Source organism: Anas acuta, chromosome 18 (assembly GCF_963932015.1).
Source record: "Anas acuta chromosome 18, bAnaAcu1.1, whole genome shotgun sequence".
Lineage (NCBI taxonomy): Eukaryota > Metazoa > Chordata > Aves > Anseriformes > Anatidae > Anas > Anas acuta.
Genome location: NC_088996.1, coordinates 9,579,476 through 9,597,173, shown reverse-complemented (window position 1 = coordinate 9,597,173; position 17,698 = coordinate 9,579,476). Strand labels below are relative to the sequence as shown.

The 17,698-nt window shown below is 64.4% G+C and overlaps 2 protein-coding genes across 7 annotated transcripts; both read left to right on the top strand.

The window, feature by feature from the left end:
- Window positions 1–9: 9 nt before the first annotated feature.
- EPN3 (epsin 3) lies at window positions 10–7,476 on the top strand. Of its 3 annotated transcripts, XM_068654878.1 has the most exons (10): window positions 10–148; window positions 1,199–1,848; window positions 2,143–2,261; window positions 3,416–3,499; window positions 3,796–3,903; window positions 4,010–4,094; window positions 4,326–4,619; window positions 5,396–5,506; window positions 5,907–6,128; window positions 6,285–7,476. In XM_068654878.1, exons 2-10 carry the CDS (start codon window positions 1,278–1,280, stop codon window positions 6,599–6,601), a joined length of 1,911 nt encoding a protein of 636 aa, XP_068510979.1. In that variant the 5' UTR covers window positions 10–148; window positions 1,199–1,277; the 3' UTR covers window positions 6,602–7,476. The 3 variants fall into 3 exon arrangements, with proteins under 3 accessions (XP_068510979.1, XP_068510980.1, XP_068510981.1); XM_068654879.1 differs by lacking the exons at window positions 10–148; window positions 3,416–3,499 and having other exon boundaries at window positions 1,278–1,848; XM_068654880.1 differs by lacking the exons at window positions 10–148; window positions 5,396–5,506 and having other exon boundaries at window positions 1,278–1,848.
- Window positions 7,477–7,532: 56 nt separating this feature from the next.
- On the top strand, window positions 7,533–16,941 carry SPATA20 (spermatogenesis associated 20). 4 transcript variants are annotated; one of them, XM_068654873.1, is made up of 17 exons: window positions 7,533–7,675; window positions 8,484–8,621; window positions 8,760–8,824; window positions 9,147–9,301; window positions 9,408–9,551; window positions 9,789–9,990; window positions 10,071–10,201; window positions 10,282–10,386; window positions 10,824–10,898; window positions 11,023–11,235; window positions 11,367–11,559; window positions 12,164–12,332; window positions 12,577–12,785; window positions 12,871–13,070; window positions 13,157–13,237; window positions 14,533–14,638; window positions 15,291–15,432. In XM_068654873.1, the coding sequence occupies exons 1-16, from the start codon at window positions 7,644–7,646 to the stop codon at window positions 14,587–14,589; spliced, it is 2,169 nt and encodes a 722-aa protein (XP_068510974.1). In that variant the 5' UTR covers window positions 7,533–7,643; the 3' UTR covers window positions 14,590–14,638; window positions 15,291–15,432. The 4 variants fall into 4 exon arrangements, with proteins under 4 accessions (XP_068510974.1, XP_068510971.1, XP_068510975.1 ...); XM_068654870.1 differs by lacking the exon at window positions 14,533–14,638 and having other exon boundaries at window positions 15,291–16,941; XM_068654874.1 differs by lacking the exons at window positions 14,533–14,638; window positions 15,291–15,432 and adding an exon at window positions 13,991–14,526.
- The last annotated feature ends 757 nt before the right edge of the window (window positions 16,942–17,698 follow it).

Here is a 17,698-nt window from a genome sequence, read left to right as displayed (position 1 = left end):
CGGCGCGGTGGCTGCGGTGCAGGGAGGCGCCGGCGTCGTGAGCCGGGTGTTGGGACGGGCACCGGTAATCGGCGGCCGCGTTTGGGGCTGGGCAGGGGAGATAGGCCTGTGCCTGGCAGCCTTATCGCAGAGCAGGGAAGCGTTGCTGGTGAGTTTTGGGGTGGGAGCTCTGCGAGCAGCTCAGCTCCCAGCCCGGCAATGGGGAGCCTGCTTCCAACCTCTCTGCCTCTTGGCTTTGCTGATCCCCCAAAGCAATGAGGGTCGTGGTGTTTGACCGCCCCGTGGGTGAGGCTAGCGTGGAGCAGGGCACAGAGTTGTGACGGGGTCACAGGAAAATGGGACAATGACGAGCCACGTGGTTTGGCTGGTGAAGGATGGGCATTTCCCAGCAGCAAGGGCCCAGGGCAGCTCCCGGCCCTGCCAGCCCTGGTTGGTGGCACAGCAGGGACCCGTGGTGACAAGCAGCAGCGTCAGGGTGCCCACGGGTGCCTTGTGGCCACCCCACAGGAAGGGGATGCGGGGAAAAGTCAGCCGGGAGCCTCGTGGGTGCGTTTCGACAGCAGCCAGCCGTGCCAGGAGATGGGCACAGGGTAGGCTCGGGCAGGATCTGGGGATTTTGCAGCGGGTTTTGGGTCACCCGCCCTGTCTGCTGGCCTGGCGCTGGGGTAGCCCCCTGATTTAGCAACCCCGCAGCAGCACGTGTTTCCATCCCAGAAGCAAAATCACCAACTTTGCTCAGCAAAGCTGTCAGGGCAGGCTCTGAGTCACGCCAGGCCTTTATTTTCGCCCAGCGTGTCCTGGCGGCGCTGGGAGCCTCGGGGGGTGCAGGGGAGCCCCCAGGCCGTGCGCTGCAGGGGGCTGGGGCCCGGAGGCAGCCTGGGGCTGGGGGAGGGAGCTGCCATTTGCAGGTGGGTGCTCGTCGCAGCAGAAGCGCCTGGTAAAAGCTCATCCAAATGTTGCTGAATCCGAAGCCAAATCTCTTGGCAGCTCTGCAGTGCTAGGTATCGGTTTTCTCTAAGATATTTTTTTCCACCCTGAGCATCCTGCATCCCTCCTGCTTTCGGTGAGCGTCAGACGCGGTGGCGACGGGCCCTTCCACCTTGAGAAGCGTCCTCGGTGCCGGTTGAGGGCTTTGGGAGGGGGCTCTGGTGGCACGGGGCTGGTGCTGAGGTCTCTGCGTCCCCGTTCCCCGCTGCAGGTGCCGGTGAGGCCGTGAGTGCCCGTCCCTTCCCCGCCACCAGCGCTCGCCGCCGGCGGGCCCCGGGCAGGGCGCAGCCATGACGACCTCGGCCCTGCGGCGTCAGGTGAAGAACATCGTGCACAACTACTCGGAGGCGGAGATCAAGGTGCGGGAGGCCACCTCCAACGACCCCTGGGGGCCCCCCAGCTCCCTGATGTCGGAGATCGCCGACCTCACCTTCAACACGGTGGCCTTCGCCGAGGTCATGGGCATGATCTGGCGGCGGCTGAACGACAGCGGCAAGAACTGGCGCCACGTCTACAAAGCCCTCACCCTGCTGGACTACCTCATCAAAACCGGCTCCGAGAAGGTGACCCACCAGTGCCGGGAGAACCTCTACACCATCCAGACGCTGAAGGACTTCCAGTACGTCGACCGCGACGGCAAGGACCAGGGCATCAACATCCGGGAGAAGGTGAAGCAGGTGATGGCGCTGCTCAAGGACGAGGAGCGGCTGAAGCAGGAGCGGGCGCACGCGCTGCAGACCAAGGAGCGCATGGCCCTCGAGGGCATGGGCAGCGGCAGCCACCAGGCCGCCTACGGCCGCCGCGCATCGCCCTACGGCGAAGACTACGGCCGGACGCGGGGCTCGCCCTCCTCCTTCAACTGTGAGTGCTCCTGGCGGGGAGGAGGTGGGAGCTGCGTGCGGGTCGAGGTGGGAGCTGTGTGCGGTTTGCTGCGCCCACCCAGTGCTCCCCCTCCGCTTTTTGGGGTGCTGGTGGCGATGCTCGGCTGCGGTGTGCAGCTCGTTTGTGGTTGCAGGTGTTAGTTAGGGGGTATGGCCCTTGGGGAAACCACCTGTGGAGCTGTGGATGGGGTCGGGGAGGCTGTTGGACAGGTGGCTGGTCTCCTCCCTGACGTCCCAACGCTGCTCCTTCACCTCGTCTTCTTTTCTCTCCCAGCATCGTCCTCATCCCCACGGTTCGCCTCTGACCTGGAGCAAGCGAGGCCACAGACGACGGGCGAGGAGGAGCTGCAGCTGCAGCTCGCTCTGGCCATGAGTCGGGAGGAGGCCGAGAAGGTAGGGCGGTGGGGCCGGGGTCTGCCCCACACCCAGAATTATCTGTGGGGACTCAGCCCCTGTGGAGGACAGCGGGTATGGGGCTGCCCGAGGGCTGTGCACAGCCCCATAACTGCACTGGGCTGCTCGTGCTGTGCCTGCATCCCAGTCACCAGCAGGCAGCAGGGGCACCGACTGTCCGTGCTGCCCATCCTCGTGCCTGCAGGGACAGCACCAAGGCTGAGACACCAAACCTAGCTGCCCTCATCCACCGAGGTCTTCTGGTCCCGTTTCTCTCACCTTGGTCGGGAGGCGATACATCCCACTGCATGGGGCATGGCTGGCTCCGCCTGCGGCTGCTCCTCTCCAGCTGGCAGAGCCAAGCAGGGATGCGGGCAGCAAACGAGCCCCAGCCCCAGCTGTGCAGCCACCCCTAGGGCTGTCCCCTCTCCTTCCTGCCCCTTTTCTTTGGGCACGGCTTTATTTGCACACCGGCTGAGACTGCCGCCGGCTGGCACAGCCCGTGCGGGGACGGCCGGGCACACCAAGGACGTGGGCAGTGTCCTTGGGGGGCTGGCACCCAGCATCACGTCCTCAGTCCTGCCGGGGCAGGGGACACATTTCAGAGGCAGTGCTTGCCGCTGCCTGCCTTCCCCTGCCTGGTGGCTCTTCTGGAGGCTGAGCAGCATGTGTGTATCCCTATTTTAGTCCTGGAAATGCAGTATTTATAGCTTCCACTCGCTGCTGCCATGAGCTCTGTAGGAACATGCTCTTGAAAGCGCTGCCTCTCGGAGCCCCCCTGGGCTGTGCACACGCAGACACGCTCACACACGCGTGCACAGCCGTGCACGTGCGCACCCCCACCAGGCATCCCCGCTCCCAGCCCTGGATGAGCATTGTGGGGCGGCGATCGGGGCTGCCATGGTGGCGTGGGGACGGCCCCTCTCCAAAAACTGCCTCGGGTCTGAGTGTCCGTGCCCCAGAGGAGGGGACGGGAAGGATTCCCGAGCCCAGGCTGCTCAGGGGCTGGAGAGCTGGGGGCTGCAGCAAGCCCTTGGGCACTCCATGCAGGTAGGCGAGGGGCTGCTGGAGGCTGGTGGCAAGGACGGCGACCACCGAGCCGCTCGGCAAGCTGAGGCCCAGCTGAAATTTCACCCCATTTCCTCTGTTGGCAGAAGCCACTTCCTCCACTTTCCAGTACAGACGAAGAAAGGCAATTGCAGCTAGCGCTCGCGCTGAGCAAAGAGGAGCACGAGAAGGTACCTGTGCCCCGCAGCCCCGGGTGCTCCTCTCTCTTGCACTTGGGCTTCTCTCTGCCTCCTGCGGCCGCCGGCCCCGCTGCCGGCCCTGCTCCGGCACCTGCTTCGCTTTTGCTCCTGCGGGGACGTTCGCTGCGTGCTCTCCCGGCGGGCTCGGCCCCGCAGGAGCTACCCCTGCTCGGATGCTGGGACTTTCTGGGGATGCGGTGGCAGCTCCTGCGCTGGGTCTGTCTCCTGGAGGAGGTGTCGGCTGGGGGGCCCCGGCCCGCTCACGGCCCCGTCCCTTGTCCCCGCAGGAGGTGAGGGCTTGGCAAGGGGAGAACTCCCTGCTGCAGAGAGCCTTGGAGGAGACTGCCCAGGGTGGGGAGGAAGAGGAGGAAGAGGATAAGATGAAGAAAAGCCAGGTGAAGCACCAGGGCCCTGGGTGGCCGCACATGCAGCTCCTGCTGGGCTGGGCTGGCAGGTCTGTGCTGTGCTTCCCTTACGCCTTTATTCCCGTTCTGTTCGCAGTCCTCTATCCTGGAGCTGGCAGATATATTCGGGCCGGTGCCAGCCCCCTCCAGCCACACGTCTGTCGACCCGTGGGACGTGCCAGGTAGGGGCTGCTCCACGTCTGCCACAGCTCGGGGCAGCGGCACGGTGCTCTCCCCGGCCTCTGCCCCTGCCCAGTTCCCACCTGTTCAGCACCTTTGGCTTCTCCCCCCACCTCTGCCCCGTCCTCTGCACGCCTGAGTGGCGATGCTGGTGGGAAGCCACAGTCCCCAGGCGCGTCCCTAACATTCAGCATCCCTCTGCCCCCCACCCCGTTCCCCTCATCTCCTTTCAGATGTGAAACCCAAAGCGGAGCCAGCAGCCTGGACCGGCACGACAGACCCCTGGGTGCCAGTGCCAGCTGGCAGCGGGGAGCCCCTGCCCCAGGCGAGCGCCTCGTCCCAGCAAACCCCCGCCGGGCCCTGGGATTTCCACCCCGCTGCCACCGATCCATGGGGGAAGGCGCCCGCCCCTTCTGGCTTCTCTCCTGGGGACCCCTGGGGGACGACGTCCCCTCCTGCCCAGGGCTCCGGTGCTGCGCCAGCGACCGACCCTTGGGCTGCTGTGGCTGAGCCGCCCCCTAACCCTGGTAAGTCCTCGGGCAGGGATTTGGTTTTGCTGGGGATCGTGCACGGTGCTGGCTGGTGCTGCTGTCCTGGGTGCCCCTTGTCCCGCAGCCAGCTCCGCGAGCACCTCCTGCAGGACCTGCCTGCTCCTTGGTGTGCTGAAGGTTTCAGGGTACCGTTAGGCTCTCTCTCTGCCTGCAGTAGTCTGCTTTAATTAACGTGGCACAGTTAACGGAGCCCTCCCATGGGAGTGGGTGGCAGCCACCGCAGCGCTCCCGCAGTGGGGTGGTGCCCCCACCCCCGATACCTGTTGGCTGTGCTCCCCCCGAAACTCCCCTACGTGCCCGCCGAGACGGGACGGTTGCTGTCCGCACCTGCCACGTTGCAGGTGGGGAGCTGTTTATAGGAAAAACGTGGGTTTCAGAGCTCGGTGCTGCTCTCGGTTCCTCCTCGGTTGTTTCCTCCCACCTCGCGGCAGTCCTGTTTCCGCTGCCCCAAACGCACAGGGAGTTGCCCTGACTTTTGGTCCCCGAGGGGGCGAGAGCAGAACCAGCCCTGGGTGCAAGCGCTGGTTGTTAAAATGGCCTCCTCATGCTGTTTCCATCCTGGTGGCCCTGTCCCCACTGCCTTGGCTGGCACTGCCTGCTCGGGACCGAGCTCCTGCTGTGCCCATCCCAGTCCCCGTGGGCTGGTGGGCGCTGCTGACCCCATCCCCGCAGCCCCCGTTGCACGCCCGCATGTCTCCCACCCCTCGCCTTCCTGCTCGCCCCCCTCCTGGAGTCTCACCTCTTCCCCCCAGCTGCAGGGGGGGACGCTTTCGACCTGTTTGCAAAACCTCCCGAGGCGGCTGAGCAGCCAGAGCCGGAGCATTCGCAGCCGCCCTCCTCGGCCAAGTCCAGCAGCCCCGCGGGTAAGCGCCGGGGACACGGGCAGGGGCCGATTTGGGCTGGTGGGGACGTTCCTCCACCCCTGCCTCCAGCCAGGAGGCTGCTCCGTGGCCAGCCAGGAGCTGCTCCTGCATCCGTGCATGGCTCCTTGCTGGCGTGCCCAAAGCTCGTCCCCACGTGCAGCCACCCGTGCCGTGGCCTTCGGGTGCCCTGCAGCCCAGGGGGTAGCCCCGGTCCCTGTGGGCACCCCCGTCCCCAATCCCTGCTGCCTCCCGTGGTGCCGCAGTCTCAGCCCTGCTGCAGAGAGGCTGCAATCTGGCAAGATGTGCCCCGAAATGCCCCGGGGGGGGGGATAAGGGCAGGACATCACATCACTGTCGGCATCCCACGGGTGGCTCATGCATCTCATCTCCCCTGCCCCAGAGCTGGACCCCTTTGGCGACCTGTTCCCCAGCACCAAGCAGGACGGGGCGAAGAGCTTCGACCTCACCAACCTGGCAGACTCCCTGGCCGAGTCCTGCAAGGAGCGGAAGGACTGTAAAACCCCCGAGGCCTTCCTCGGCCCCGCCGCCTCCTCCCTGGTCAACCTGGACTCCTTGGTCGCGCCACCGCAGGCAGCCAAGACGCGCAACCCTTTCCTCTCGGGTAGGTCCCGGGGTGCCAGGGGTTCCCTGGGGTTCCCAAAGCATTGGGTGGGAGAAGGGCGCTCGGGGTGGAGGACGAAGAGGAGGAGGAGGGTGTGGAGGACGCGCAGCCGCCTTGACGCACCTCGCCTTGACGCATCCCCTTGCCTCCTTGCAGGTCTCAGCACGCCATCCCCCACCAACCCCTTCAGCCTCGCCGAGCAACCCAAACCCACGCTCAACCAGATGCGGACCAGCTCGCCCGTGCCCGGCCTGCCCGCCGGCCTCCCCGTCAACGCCATGACCTACAGCGCCTCGCTGCCCCTGCCCCTCAGCAGCGTCCCTGCCGCCCTCCCCGCCTCCGCCAGTGCCTTCCCCCAGGCCGGCGCCGGCCCCTTCCCCGAGCTCCCCAGCACCCTCCCGCAGCCCTTACTGCCGCTGAGCGGCCCCCCGGCCCCTCCAGCCTCGCAGGGGGGGCTCAACCCCTTCCTCTGAAGGCTCCAGACCAGCAGCACGTGTAGGCTCTCGCCCCTTCCCCGGCTGTTACGGCCCCCTTGGCGTTTCCTCCTGCACAGACCCTTAGGGCAGCCGGGTCGCTCGCCGCAGCGGAGGACGCCTCGTGCTGGGGTGGGGGGGTCACAGGCAGCCAGCATGGAACCCGCAAGAGGAGCCCGGCCTCATGGGGTGCCCCCAGTACAGCCACCGGCGGAGGACCCGTGGCAAGGGCTTCGTTTTTGGGGCCCCGCGCATCGGGCGGGGGTCCCGGTGCCGGCCCCGCGCTCTCGCTCCCTTTTTGCCGCAGCGCTTGCATGGAGCCCCCCAGGGCTGCCGGCTGCGCTATGGGACAGTCCCGGGGGACGGGGAGGATTTGGAGCTTATCCCTTTCTGCTCCTTTTTCCCTCAAAATGTGCCGCCCCCCCCGCCAAATCTCGTCCCCCCGAATGCTTCGCGCTCTCCCCGCTCTCCTGGATGCCGCTGCTCCGCTTGGCCCCGTGGCCCTGCTCTGCTGTCACCTGTGTTATTTACCAGCCGGGGGGGGCGACCCCACACCCCCTGTGTGCTCAGCGGACTTTGTACCCCCAAAAAAATCCCTGGAGCCACCCCCCGGGAGCCTCGAGCAGAGCCTGGACCGGGAGCTCCCGACCCCTGCAGCCGCTGCTTGGGGTTGGGGTGCGGAGGCGGGGGGGGCTCGGGGGGTGTCAGGGGGATGTTAGGGGGGGATCCAGGGGATTTTGGGGGGGGTCCAGGGGGATTTAGGGGGTGGGGGGGCGGCAGGCGTTCTCGCTTCGGTGCGTGCACGGTCCCGGGGGCTCTGCGGCTGTACCCAGGACCCCATCAAGCGCCCGTACGACAATAAAATTCTCCACCCAGCTGTGGCGTGCCGCCTCTTTACACCTTGGGGGGGTGATTTAGGGGTGGGTACGGGGGTTGTGAAGCCCCCCCCGGTCTCCTCACGCAGCCCAGAGGCCTTGTTTGTGGGTTTGGCCCCGCTTTAGGGCCCGACCCCTCCCTCCCGGCCGGGCCCGCCCCCGCCGCCATGTTCGCGGCGCCGCTGCGCAGGGCCCGCAGGTACCGGGGGGGGGCAGCGGGGCTGGGGTCGGGTCCCTCGGGCACCGCCGTGGCCCTACCGGGACTTTTTTTTTTGGGGTGGGGGCGGCAGCTGCGGCCCCAGCACCCCCCCGTGTGCCCCCCGTCCCTGCTGAGCTGCCCCGATCTTGCCCCGTGCTGCGGGCGCTGCTCCCTGTGCATCCCCCTGCGTTTCCCCTAAATGCTGCGTGTGCCCCCTGCAGCCCCTAAACCCCCACCCCCGCACCGTTTGCATTCCCCTAAATCCTCCCCGTATATCTGCACTCCCTGCATTCCCCCAAATCCTGCCTGCACACCCCACACCGCTCCTGCATTCCCCTAAATCCTCCCCGTGTCCCTATAACCCCGCACCTTGCGTGGCTCCGCATCCCCCTGCCCCCCCATCCTGCACCCCACTTGCAGCCCCCCATCCCCAAATCCTGATGCCCCCAGCCCCAGCAGGCTCTCATGGCTCCCCTCCTGCCCCCCCTGTGCCACCCGGCTGCACCCCACCACCCACGGCCCTAAAATGCTGCCTTGGGGGGGTGCTGGGGCTGTGAGGGGGGGCAGATCCATGGCAGAACGTGTGGGGTGATGGGGACCCCCTTGAGGGGCTTCTGCCCTAATGCTGAGGGTTGGGAGCGTGCTGGGGATGTGCACCCCAAAAAGGGGGCACCCAGGTGGCTGGGGGTGTCACAGCTCTCCCTGGGGGTGTCATGGGTCTCTTTGGGGGTGTCACGGCTCTCTTTGGGGTGAGAGGGGAGCGAGCGGGGCCGTGGCTGTGTTCCTGCCCATCCCATCCCTCTCTCAGGTCCCTGTTTCTGACGGGCAGCATCGCCATGGCCACGGCGGGGCGAGCCAGGCCGCCCGGCCCCCCTCGTTACACCAACCGCCTGATTAACGAGAAGTCCCCCTACCTCCTGCAGCACGCCCACAACCCCGTGGACTGGTAAGAGCTCCTCTCGCCTCCCCGCCTCGTCCTCCCTCTGCCGAGGCCGATGTGCTTGGGGTGCCCGAGCTGCTGCTTCTCGGGAAGCTTCAGAGGAGCCCAGAGGCTCTGCCCCCACTTCTTGCCTCCCCTCCGCAGGTACCCCTGGGGTCAGGAGGCCTTTGATAAAGCCAAGAAAGAAAACAAGCCGATCTTTCTGTCAGGTGAGCAGCAACAAGGCGCGTGTAACACCCCTGAAGGAGTAGATAAGCCAGGCTGCGTGCGGGTGGTGGTGCAGGTGGAGGTGCTGGGCACCGATTCTCCTCCAGCAAGAGATGCCCCGTGCTTTTAGGGCCCTGGCTGTATGGAGGCTGCATGCAGGGGCCTTTTGGCCACCTCAGTCCTCAGCTTTGGAGCAGGAGGCACGCGTGGCCCGTGCTTGCAGGAGGCTTTTCTGCCACAGCAATTTGTGGGGGCACGCAGCAGCCTGGCTCGTCTCTGAGCGACCCCCTGGGGCCTCGCCTGAGCGGGTGGGCTTGCTTGCAGTGGGCTACTCCACCTGCCACTGGTGCCACGTGATGGAGGAGGAGTCCTTCCAGAACAAGGAGATCGGCGCGATTATGAACGAGAACTTCGTGTGCATAAAGGTGGATCGTGAGGAGCGGCCAGACGTGGACAAAGTGTACATGACCTTCGTGCAGGTAGGGGAGGAGCGGGCAGGCTCTGCCCTTCTCCCTTTGAGAAGGACCAGCATGGGGTGAGCTGAACCTCTCGTGGGGTTTTTGCACACCCCAATTCCTCCTTCAGGCTACCAGCGGTGGAGGTGGGTGGCCGATGAGCGTCTGGCTGACTCCGGACCTGAAGCCCTTCGCAGGGGGGACGTACTTCCCTCCTGAGGACAGCGCTCGCCGCATTGGGTTTCGGACTCTGCTGCTCCGCGTCACAGAGCAGGTACGGGGCAGGCAGTGCTCAGGCAAAGGGGGAACGGAGAGATCGCTCTGGGGGTGCGGGAGGGAAGAGGCACGAGGAGCAGTGGCACAGAGAGGGTGTCAGAGCTGTGGCCGGGCTGGGGGTGAGTTTGGGCTGGCCTGGGGAGGGCACTGAGAGCTGAAGGTGCAGTTAGGGGTAGGGCATGAAGCAGAAAGAAAGGGAAAAAATGGAAGTGCCGATTTTCTCCCTGCATCACAGTGGAGGCAGAACAAAGATGCCCTTCTGGAGAGCAGCCAGAAGATCCTGGAAGCTCTGCTAACCATGTCCCAGATCCGCGTGCAGGGCCAGCAGTCACCCCCGCCATCCGAGGAGGTGCTGGCCACCTGCTTCCAGCAGCTCTCCAACTCCTACGACGAGGAGTACGGTGGCTTCTCCGAGTCCCCCAAGTTCCCCACCCCAGGTCAGTTTGGGCTTTGCAGCTGAGCCGTGCCGGGGGGCAGAGCCCGGCCCTCAGCCTCCCGCTCTGTCCCTGTGTTGCAGTGAACCTGAATTTCCTCTTCACCTACTGGGCCCTGCACCGAGCCACCCCAGAAGGGGCGCGGGCACTGCAGATGGCTCTGCATACCCTCAAGATGATGGCTCACGGGGGCATTCATGACCACATCGGGCAGGTAGGAGGAAAGCCCTGCAGATAAACCCCAGGAATGCCCAGGAGGAGGGCAGTGGGGACACATCTGCTCGGTCTTTGCAGGGGTTCCACCGCTACTCCACCGACCAGCACTGGCATGTCCCTCACTTCGAGAAGATGCTGTATGACCAGGGACAGCTGGCGGCCGCCTACAGCAGAGCCTTCCAGGTGCAGCCACCGTGCCCCTCTGTGGGGTGTGCTTAGCACCCCGAGTTCGGGCTGGGCTGGGGTGTGAGCAGCGTCAAGGCTGGGGCCCAAACGTTGCCCATCTGAGCGCTCCCATCCTCCCCTTTATCCACTGCCCTTCATCCAGACAGGAATGCTGCATGAGCTTAGCCCCTGAGGAAAGGAAACTCTCTGCAAGAGTCAGCACCACGTCCTGCTGCTCAGACCATGGTGTAAATCCAGGGCTGCTATCCAGTGCCTGTAATCCATGTCAGAGACCTTACCCCAAATAGTCCCATGTTTAACATCCCTGCACATTCAGACGTGCCTCTCCCCTTTGCCAGCTCTTTCTGTCGGGGCCGTGACATCTTGCTGTGTCTCTTTCCTCCCCGTGCCCGTTGTGGTGTTGCAGAGTGCCATCCGCCTCATCTCTCCCGCAGATCTCCGGGGATGAATTCTTCGCTGACATTGTCGGGGACATCCTGCTCTACGTCTCGCGGGACCTGAGCGACCAGGTGGGTGCTTCCCCGAGTTGGGCCAAGCGGAGGGGGTCGCTCACCCCGTCTGGGCCATGATGGATTGCTGCAGACCAGGGATGTTGTACCAGCATCTGGGACATCTCTGCTGCTTTCTCCCCAGGCCGGAGGTTTTTACAGCGCAGAAGATGCGGATTCCTACCCCACTGCTGCATCCAGCGAGAAGCGAGAGGGGGCTTTCTGTGTCTGGGGGGCCGAGGAAATCCGGGCTCTCCTCCCCGACCCGGTCGAGGGGGCTGCTGAGGGGACAACCCTGGGAGATGTCTTCATGCACCACTACGGGGTGAAGGAGGATGGCAACGTGAGCCCTATGCAGGTGAGGGAGAGCCAAGACCTGCCCGGTACCGCGAGCATCGCTGCACACGGGGGACATCAGAGCCACCCGAGGCACGCGGGTCCAACCCTGCTCAGCCAGGAGGTGTTCCTAGAACGGGGCTCTCCTTGCAGGACCCCCACCAGGAGCTGAAGGGCAAGAACGTCCTCATTATCCGGTCCTCCCCGGAGCTGACGGCCGCCCGCTTTGGGCTGGAGCAGGGCCGGCTCAGCGCCTTGCTGCGGGACAGCCAGCACAGGCTGCAGGCAGCCCGGGCACAGCGGCCACGGCCCCACTTGGACACCAAGATGTTGGCCTCGTGGAACGGTGAGCAGGGTCCTGGGGGGGCCTCAGCCCCATGCACGTTGCTGCACGTTTGGGATGTTGGTTTGGTTTGGGTTTGGTTTGGGTTTGTTTTTTTTTTTTTTTGTTCTTCTTCTCCTGTTGCCAGCAGAGAGCAGCAAAACTCTTTGCATGGCGCAGCCTGCTCGGCTGGGCTGCCAGGGGATGGGGATGGGGGCTCAGGACCCGGGTCCGTGCCCACCTCTGTGTCAGCAGGGTGAGCACAGGTGGCTGTCTGTCTGTCTGAGCGTCCTGCAGCGGGTGATAACCACAGGGTCACAGCTCCTAGGTCTGGAGCCTGAGCTGGAGTTACAGCGTGGAGCCAAGTGCTGCAGGCAGCAAGACTTTCTTAAGCCCAGTTCCTACCCGCAAGTTAAGGCTTAGCTCTTGCTGGCCTTGCAGTGCTCCTCCTTTCCCTTCGGAGATAGCGAGCGACTTTCCCCGTGGTTGGAAGAGCTGCTGAGCTGCCTTTGGCCTGCCTGGCATGTCAGGGGGGGGATGAGCTTCAGTCTGAGCATCATTTAAAGGAAAACGAGTGGCTGCTCCCTGCTGCCGCAGCCCCTCTGAGCCTGTCCCTGTGCCCACGCAGGACTGATGATCTCGGGTTTTGCCCAGGCTGGGGCAGCCCTGGCCAGGCAGGAGTACGTGAGCCGGGCAGCGCAGGCGGCTGCCTTTCTGCGCAGGCACCTCTTCGACCCGGCCAGCGGGAGGCTGCTGCGGAGCTGCTACCGGGGCGAGGACAGCGTGGTGGAGCAGAGGTGAGCAGTGGTGCGGAGCGTGTCACCCAGCCCCAGGGTTTAAGGTCAAATCCTTTGCATTCCTCGCCTGCCGAGCTGGTAGGAGCCTTCCCGTGCTGCTGCTGGACCCGCACTCAGCTGGGGCTGAGCCGTGTGCTGAGCTCGGGAGGGAAATCCCACATCACAGGTGCTGGTGGGGAGGGCTCTGCCCTGCTGGACCCGCAGGGTTGGAGGCCCTGATGTCCTTCCCCGCCTGCCGTTGCAGCGCTGTCCCCATTCAGGGGTTCCTGGAGGATTACGTCTTCGTCATCCAAGCTCTCTTTGACCTCTACGAAGCCTCCCTGGACCAGAGCTGGCTGGAGTGGGCCCTGCAGCTCCAGCACACGCAGGACAAGCTCTTCTGGGACCCCAAGGGCTTCGCCTACTTCTCCAGCGAGGCTGGCGACTCCTCTCTGCTCCTCCGCCTGAAGGATGGTGAGCTGGGGGACCTGCCCGTGCCCCGGGGAGGGCAGGGGCGATGCCCGGCGTGGGGCTGACGGTGCTGCCATGCCTCCCGCAGACCAGGACGGAGCAGAGCCCAACGCCAACTCCGTCACCGTCACCAACCTGCTCCGAGCAGCCTGTTACTCCGGCCGCACCGAGTGGGTGGAAAAGGCCGGGCAGATCTTGGCCGCCTTCTCCGAGAGGCTGCAGAAGATCCCGTTAGCCCTGCCAGAGATGGCCCGGGCCACCGCCGTCTTCCACCACACCCTCAAACAGGTAGGGCTGGGGCTGCTGAGCTGTGCTGTGGGGCCACCAGAGCCCGCTGGGACCAAACCTCTGCCATCTGTGGTGTCTCTGGACAGGTGGTGATCTGCGGAGACCCCCAAGGAGAAGACACCAAAGAGATGCTTCGCTGCGTGCACTCTGTCTTCAGCCCCAACAAGGTAGTGAAAGCAGCCCCGTCCTCGTCCTGTGCGTCCTCCCTCCTGGGGACCTCCCGTCCTGTCCTGCTGGTGGCAGGGGCACGGCTGAGCCCTGCGTGGCTCTCCTGGGGCAGAGAGGTGGCAGGGGACAAGGGGCGGCGCTCGTGGCACTGCTGGGCCAGCTCCATCTGCACCTGGGGCTGAGCTGCAGCGTCAGGCTGGCAATGGGGCCAAAGTCCCAGATTTTGTAACCCAAATGGGGAGAGCTGTGCTGAGCTGAGCTGTCAGCAGCGCTTCCTTCACCTCTCCTCGTGTCAGCACAGCCCACAGAGGCTGTCCTGCGGACGCCCAGCAGCGTTTAGTGGTGCTGTTGGAGGACAGGGTGCAGTGACCAGAGCCCCCTCTGCCCACAGCACCCCATCCAGCTCCCCTGCAGCGCTCCCTCGCTCCTGGTGCTGCGTGCGCGCCCTCCTCCCGCTTTATTCCTCTCCCTTGGAAGGATTACAGTGAGTGACCCAGTTTGCAGGCACGGAGAGCACTGCGCTGCCAGCAGGAGCCCGGTGCTGCCTTCCTGCAGCCGCTGCTGCCCATCCGAGCGGGCTCCTGGTGGGGGTGCCCAGCTTTGGGAGCTCGGGCAGAGCCAGGAGCTCAGCAGCACCCTCGCTGAGGCTGGGACCAGCAGGAGCAGCCTGGCTGCTGCCTGCTGGGGTTGGCTGGAAAAAGGGCTTTTCCTTGCTCGTTTTCCCATCCTCATCCTCTCCTTCCTCCCTGCAGCCCTGAGTCACCTCCCTGGGGACGTGGCTGCGTTGGGGACCGGGGATGTGGAGACGTCAGCGCCGCGTCCCCGCCACCCCCGCTCCCCGGTGCCGGCAGGGCGCCGGGGGCCAGCCTCGGCGGCGGGAACACAAACAATTAATTAGGTCGCTCCAGTAATTAATTCCTTACAAACCTCACATGGAAAGCCTGGCCGTAATGAGAAGCCGATGGTAAAACGGCTTTGAGGGCGCCGGAGCCACTACATCTGAACCTGCACCCGCGGGTGGAGGAGCCCGGGGCTGGAGGTGGCTGCTGAGGGGATGCAGCGGTGCTGCTAGGGCTGGGGACCCAAAGTGGTTCCCCGTGACACTTGTAGGGCCATCAGCCTGGCCAGATGCCACCCACCCCTTTGCTGGCATCTCCCTGGTTGCGTATGCCCTGTGGGACTGGGTTGCTGGTGGCAGGATGGAGCCAGGCAGGCTGGATCCCGCTCCCGGTTGAGAACTCGGCCCCGTTAATGGTCTTTAGGGTAATTACGGAGGATCCCATTATCTCCTCAGCCGCGGCGTGCGAGCTCCCTGGCTCGCCTTTATCCCGGCCCCGCAAGAGGACCTTAGGGAGCATGTGAGAAAAATGAATAATGAATTTCAGATTGGACGTGAATTGGTAATTAATCACTCCTGGAATTAATTCCAGACAAAGGCGAGGAGGGAGGAGGGCAGGGAGCAGGGGCTGAGCCGGCAATGGGGCAGGGCAGGGGCTGAGGGGAGATGGGGGGTGCGTGGGGCGGGACGGGCGAGCTGGGGACACGGCCACCCCCTTGGGGACACGGGGCAGGGGCAGCCCGTGCCGGGCAGTGGGGTGGCAGTGGGGGCAGGACGGGGATGTCGGGGATCTGCAGCCCTCGGTGGCAGGCTGAGCGCCTCGGTGCTGGGCCAGGCACCGCTCGGTGCCCGCCTGCTGCTTCCAGAGCCCCCGCGGGGCCCGTGTTTGCTCGCCCCTCGTGTCCCCGTGCTGGGGCCAGGCTCCCGGCCAGCTGCCGGCCGTTCCCGTTGTTAGACCGCAGGGCCTGAGGCTTTCACAAATGTTTTCTTACTCAGCAAAAGCCAATTATCCTGGCAGCCCCGCCGCTGCTCTTGCGGCAGCTGGGAGAGCCCCCAGCCCAGCGCTGGCCGCTGGCTGAGTTTTTGGGAGGCAGCTGGGGGGCAGGAGGAGCCGGGTGCTGGTTCCTGTCCCCCCTGTCTTTGGGTGGCACAGGGGGTCCCAGCCGGCTGTGCCCCCCCCCCCCCCCCCAGCTCTCCCTTTCCTTCTCCTGCAGGTGCTGATGTTGGCAGACGGGGACAGCGCCGGGTTCCTCTACCGCCAGTTGCCTTTCCTTTCATCCCTGGAGAGGAAGGACGGGAAAGCCACCGCCTACCTCTGCAGCAACTTCGCCTGCTCCCTGCCCGTCACCTCGCCCCAGGAGCTGCGGGGGCTGCTCTGCCAGTGAGCCCCCCCCCCAACCCGACACCCTGTTTGCCAGCAGGAGGGTGAGGAGGAGATGGATGGACACCGGGCTGGGACCTGGGAATGTGTTTGGGGGGGACACGCATCTGAAAGTCACGCTGGGCATGAGCTGGGGGGCTCCTGGCCATGGCTCAGCCCCTCCTGGAAAGCGTTGGGACCTGGGGGGGACACAGCACGGCCAGCTGGGGGGGACAGAACCATGGCCAGCCTGGGTGCAAGCAGGAGCTGCTGTGGGTGGGAGCACAAAACAGCCCCTGCCATGGGGAGCAGAGATGCTGTTGGCCAGGACAGCCCCTGGTACCTCGGGGGGAGGCTCAGCCCCGGTTCCCCAGCACCCCAAACCACCTGGGTGCCTGGAGGGGGCCACCTCCACTGCACCTGCACTCGCCTTGTCTCGTAGAGGGACCAGAAAGCAAACAAAATCCAAATCCTGGTGTTAGTGCGGGAGTCAGATGCAAAAGCTCTGCCCTTCTGGCACCTGCCTCTGCTTGCGGAAAGCCCAAGGCAGCCGAAAAAATAACCCACAAGTGGCCTTGGGGGCAGCGTTAGCAAAAAGGGAGGTTTCCTCTGAGCTTTCCCTGCAAAGCTGAGGCTGGACTGAGGGTCCCATCCGCATCCTGCTGATGGAGCCCTGCGGGGCTGGTGCTCACCCCCCCCTCCTACGAAGGGATTTTGGGAGATGGCAAAAGGCAGTGGCTGCCTTCGGAGCTTTCCAGTGGGTCGTGCCAGGGTTCGGGGTACCCGGCCAGGAGAAATGCCTTTGAAGTCAGAGAGGAATTTTGCACCTCATCTCGCGAATACTTTCTGTGCTTGTGGAAGGGGAGAGCTCCCCCCCTCCCCGTTGGTTTAAGAACTGAAGTGTTTCTGGAAACCCAGGCGAAAATCGCTGGCTTCAGCAGACGGCTGCTTGTGCGCTGCTTCTTTGGATTTGGGGAGGTTTTTTTTTTTTTGGGTGGTTGCTTTTCAACTTGGCACCTTTGCTGTGGGGTTGATGTGACGTCCCAGAGCGATGCTTCCCATCCTCATGAGCCCTCGGAGCAGATCAAGGCCAGGAGGGCATTGCTGGGAGCCAGGGAGCCCAGGGCTCAGGGCTGGGGTGACCGTGGAGCCGTGTGGGTGCCCCTGACCCTGGGGTGCGGGCACGGGGTGCCTTCATCCCGCACCCTCCTGCTGGTTCTGGTTACCACGTCTCTGTAAGCAGCCACTGGGCAAAAATGCGCTGCGAAGGGCTTGTCAGGATCAATCGGGCTGACCAGTCAAAGAATAAATAAAAAAGGGAGCTTCTCCATGACAAACAAACGCTGTTGTGGCACTTGGTCCTGGGGCACTGCTCTGTGTTTGGTGACGGACATGGGGCCGCACTGGGGAGGCTCAGGGGGCAGGAGGCAGCACCCCTCAATTGCTCTCTCTTCTCTCCAGCTGCAGAGCTGTCCAAAAAAATAAAAAAGCCACCACAAACTGCACTGAGCAGCCCCTGTGTGTTACTTTTTCCCCACAAACACTTGGTTTTGTCATTAGGCTGCTCAGGAGGGAGCAGGGGCACTAGTGAGATGGCGGGGAGGGGAGCAGGGATTCCCTTCCTTTTCATTTTATTTATTTTTTAATCCTCCTCATCTGCATCTCTCTCCCTTGGCCGTTCGCTTCCCCAGCTTCCAGCCCCTCCGAGGAGAGGGGAACCAGTGAGGTTTCTGCTCCCTGCACGGGCACCCGATGGCTTCACGCTTGAGCGCCCCATTGCTGCACGCATGGGTGGGCAATTAGGCAACACCTGAGCACCCAATTAAGCAACACCTGAGCACCCCATCAGCTCATGCCCGAGCAGCCAATTAGCCCATGCATCCCTGCAATTTTGGGCATAAACGGGCAAGTTTTGGTAGCTGGGAGCTGCAGCGGTGCTGGTGCGGAGGTTGAGAAGCGCTGGTGCTGTGCTGGAGTGATGGAAATGCCTCATTGTGCCCCAAAACGTTCGAGGAGCCCCTGGCAGCTCAGTGCAGGTAGATGTAAGGAAGGGCTGGGGGTGGGAGGTGTGGGGCTGGAGCCCCACACGTGCGAGGAACCGCTGGGTGCTGGGGCCGGCCCCCCTCGCTCCCCCTTCGCACCCCACCCAGCTGTTTGTGCCATCCAGCTTGAGTGACGCCAACGTTCGTGAAAAGCAGAATCTGCAGCCGAAGCTGTCAAACACTTGCTCAGTTGTTGTTATTTTGTGTTTTTTAAGCCGAC

Coding starts and splice junctions, on each gene's coding strand:
- EPN3 (XM_068654878.1), top strand. CDS start 1,278: ATGACGACCTCGGCCCTGCGGCGTCAGGTGAAGAACATCGTGCACAAC. Junction 1,849..2,142: donor CTCGCCCTCCTCCTTCAACT/GTGAGTGCTCCT, acceptor TTTCTCTCCCAG/CATCGTCCTCATCCCCACGG. Junction 2,262..3,415: donor GTCGGGAGGAGGCCGAGAAG/GTAGGGCGGTGG, acceptor CTCTGTTGGCAG/AAGCCACTTCCTCCACTTTC.
- SPATA20 (XM_068654870.1), top strand. CDS start 7,644: ATGTTCGCGGCGCCGCTGCGCAGGGCCCGCAG. Junction 8,622..8,759: donor GCCCACAACCCCGTGGACTG/GTAAGAGCTCCT, acceptor TCCCCTCCGCAG/GTACCCCTGGGGTCAGGAGG. Junction 11,236..11,366: donor GCAACGTGAGCCCTATGCAG/GTGAGGGAGAGC, acceptor CTCTCCTTGCAG/GACCCCCACCAGGAGCTGAA.